We start from the raw sequence: 2,943 nt of genomic DNA, 5'->3' as shown, positions 1-2,943 counted from the left end.
ACATTAAAGGGTTCATATATAGCTTGAGACACACATTATTGAAATCAAATTTTAAATCTCAAAAGCATTCTAATGATAAAGAATTTCTAGAAAAATAAAAGGTTTGAGGATTGTTATTTTGCAATACAAAAGTCATTGTTGATAATGAATTAATAAACTATAACTTATGTAAGCTTCATGCTACTGGACAAACACTTGCATTGGATATCCCTTTTAATATTCTCTTGAAAAGATAAACTAATGATATCATTGAATTTATAATTTAATTTATATAATTTTTGATTTGTATATTTTTAAGATATCTTCCTGCATGCAATTAATTGCAAGTAAATTTAATATTTTTTATATAGATGTTTTTTTGTAACTACATTCAATTATAATACATTCTCACATCCAATATGTAAATGTAAGTTTGTATTTCGAATAAAAACATATATATATATATATATATTAAATTTATAGCTTGTAACGTGTAGTACGAGTGTGGAAAGAAAAGAGAAAATTTTAAAAAATTTAAATTTGTAGCTTATAACTTGTAGTGCCTTTTAGTTAAGATAACAAGCGTTATTCCGTTCCTTAAAAAAATTTGTTTATAACAACACGCAGGCAACAAAATATAATTTGAGATAACGACACGCATGCAATAAAATATTACTTGAGATAACGATAGGCATGCACTAAAATATTACACGAATTGGTTGCATTGCGCGAGGAACGATGGGTATTTACTTAGTGTTCACTGGTAGTTGTTTGTTTAAATAGCAACACACATGCAAAAGCCGCGAACACGCGCTAATATTACTTCAAAGAACAACCCACATAAACAGAGAAGCCATTGCATTATCATCTGCAAACGATTGAAGAAGAACAGAAAGTGAATTTGCTGCATAATAACAGAGAAATCATCTCAAAGAAACAAAGTGTGAATTGGCTGCATAATAGCAGAGTGAATTGACTGCATAATAACAGAGAAATCATCTCAAAGAAACCCGTAGCGATGGAGATTGACATGGATATCCTCTCTGAGAAATCTGTAGCGATGGATATCGACATGGATATCATCTCAGACAAACCAGAACCAGCAGGAGGAAATAATAAAAGCTCAACCTCCTACTCCTACAGCCACCCCTCCAAAAGGGTTGTAGCTCCAAAGAGATGTGAAGAAAACATGGACAGAAGGAATAATAGCAGATGCAGGAGAGGACAGATTCAGAAAAAGGATAAAGCATGCCGCTATTGGCTTGCAGGCAATTGCAAGTACGCAAGCGACGACTGCAAATATCTGCACTCCCATGTTATTGAAGGTTCCAATGTCACTTTCTTGACTAAGTTGGTTGGCCACGATAACAAGGTATGCTTAGGTTGTTTCTTAGTTTCCTTATTTGCTTTGTATGCTTTTGGTTTGGTTGTTTCTTGCTTTGCATGTTCTTGATTTAGTTGCTTGCTCGCTCTGCATAATCACTTTATCAGAGTGTTTCCTTATTATTTGCTCTGTTTCTTAGTTTGGTAAAGTTTAGGTGAGCGTTAAGTTTTTTCTGGGTATCCTTGATTTGTATGCATATCCGTTTGATAATTGAACTCCTTCCCGCAGCCTATTCGAGGAATCAATTTTTTTTCGCATTCAGGATCTGCCAAACTCTGTTCTGTTGGCCAAGATAACAAGCTTATAGCCTGGGACTGCCATACAGGGCAGGTACTTTAAGCTTTTACATACACTAAAATTCTCCTCTCCTCTCTTCTAATCTATTTATGAAAGCTTACCATCTTCTTTCTTTAACAGGGCACGGATATCCCCTTGGGCAGCGACAGCAAAGTTGGATGTTTTCTGAGTGAAGGTTCATGGCTTTTTGTCGGCCTTTGTAATGCTGTCAAGGTAATTTAACACGCTTAGCCTTAGCCTCATAATTGATTTAAACAGAATGAATTCCGTAAGTTAACACAGTGTATCTACTTTGCAGGTTTTGAATACTGTCAACTTGACAGAGTTATTATTAGACGGCCCTAAGGGACAAGTCCATGCCCTGGCAATCGCTAATCAAACGATTTTCGCTGGAACACATGTAAGGAAACTCCTGCCTTGCCTTTGCCTTGCCTTTCTGTAATCACGTGTCATTAGTTTTGCTCTATCAAATTAAATATAGGTAATTATTTTATTGAATTATATAGCCCTGCTGATTTGTTTTTTTACTTTCCATACCACAGGATGGCACTATTCTGGCATGGAAGTTTAATTCTGCAACCGGTACATTTGACCCTGCAGCGTTCCTCACAGGTCATATGTTGCCTGTTATCTCATTAGTCTCAGAGAAAGATAGATTGTACTCTGCTTCTATGGACCACACAATAAGAGTAAGTTTCTTTGTTTTTTGCAAATACTTTTATTTGTTTACAAATCAAGAGAATCTGTGGTTTTCCTTAAAACTAGTTCAATTTGGATATAGCAGTACTCCTAATAAATATCAATGTTTTCCATGAACTTGCAATTCAAGAAAAGTACATCTTAGATTTAGATGATTTAATTTTATATTTGACATTGTATGATGATTTTATATTTGACATTGTCTAAACAAATTCACAGGTTTGGGACTTGAGAACTTTTGAATGTATACAGACCTTGAAAGATCACACATCAGTTGTGATGTCTCTTATTTGTTGGGACCAATTTCTCTTGTCGTGCTCTTTAGACGGCACAGTGAAGGTGAGGAAAGTTTCTTGATATATATCATTACATCTATCTGGAAATATGAAGGTGTACAAAGCTCATTGGAGGTTTTTACCTCATTAAAATCCAGGTCTGGGCTGCTGCATCAACTGGAGCCCTTGAAGTGGTTTACACTCATATTGAAGAACATGTATGTTATCTATATCCTTATTGTCTACAATTTTTGTATGCATTTTCTAATTAGATGTTAACTTATGCAAAAACATGTTTACTAAGCTTCA

General features: G+C 34.7%; 1 protein-coding gene across 1 annotated transcript; it reads left to right on the top strand.

The window, feature by feature from the left end:
- The first annotated feature begins 997 nt into the window (after positions 1–997).
- On the top strand, positions 998–2,716 carry LOC149218186 (zinc finger CCCH domain-containing protein 17-like). Its single transcript, XM_089386500.1, has 6 exons — positions 998–1,351; positions 1,592–1,693; positions 1,781–1,873; positions 1,959–2,060; positions 2,203–2,349; positions 2,579–2,716. Exons 1-6 carry the CDS (start codon positions 998–1,000, stop codon positions 2,714–2,716), a joined length of 936 nt encoding a protein of 311 aa, XP_089242626.1.
- Positions 2,717–2,943: the final 227 nt, after the last annotated feature.

The sequence above is a fragment of the Pinus tabuliformis genome, chromosome Q, assembly GCF_031772625.1.
Source record: "Pinus tabuliformis cultivar Carrire ecotype Pingquan chromosome Q, CPIR1, whole genome shotgun sequence".
NCBI lineage: Eukaryota > Viridiplantae > Streptophyta > Pinopsida > Pinales > Pinaceae > Pinus > Pinus tabuliformis.
This window is presented reverse-complemented; position numbering and strand designations above follow the sequence as displayed.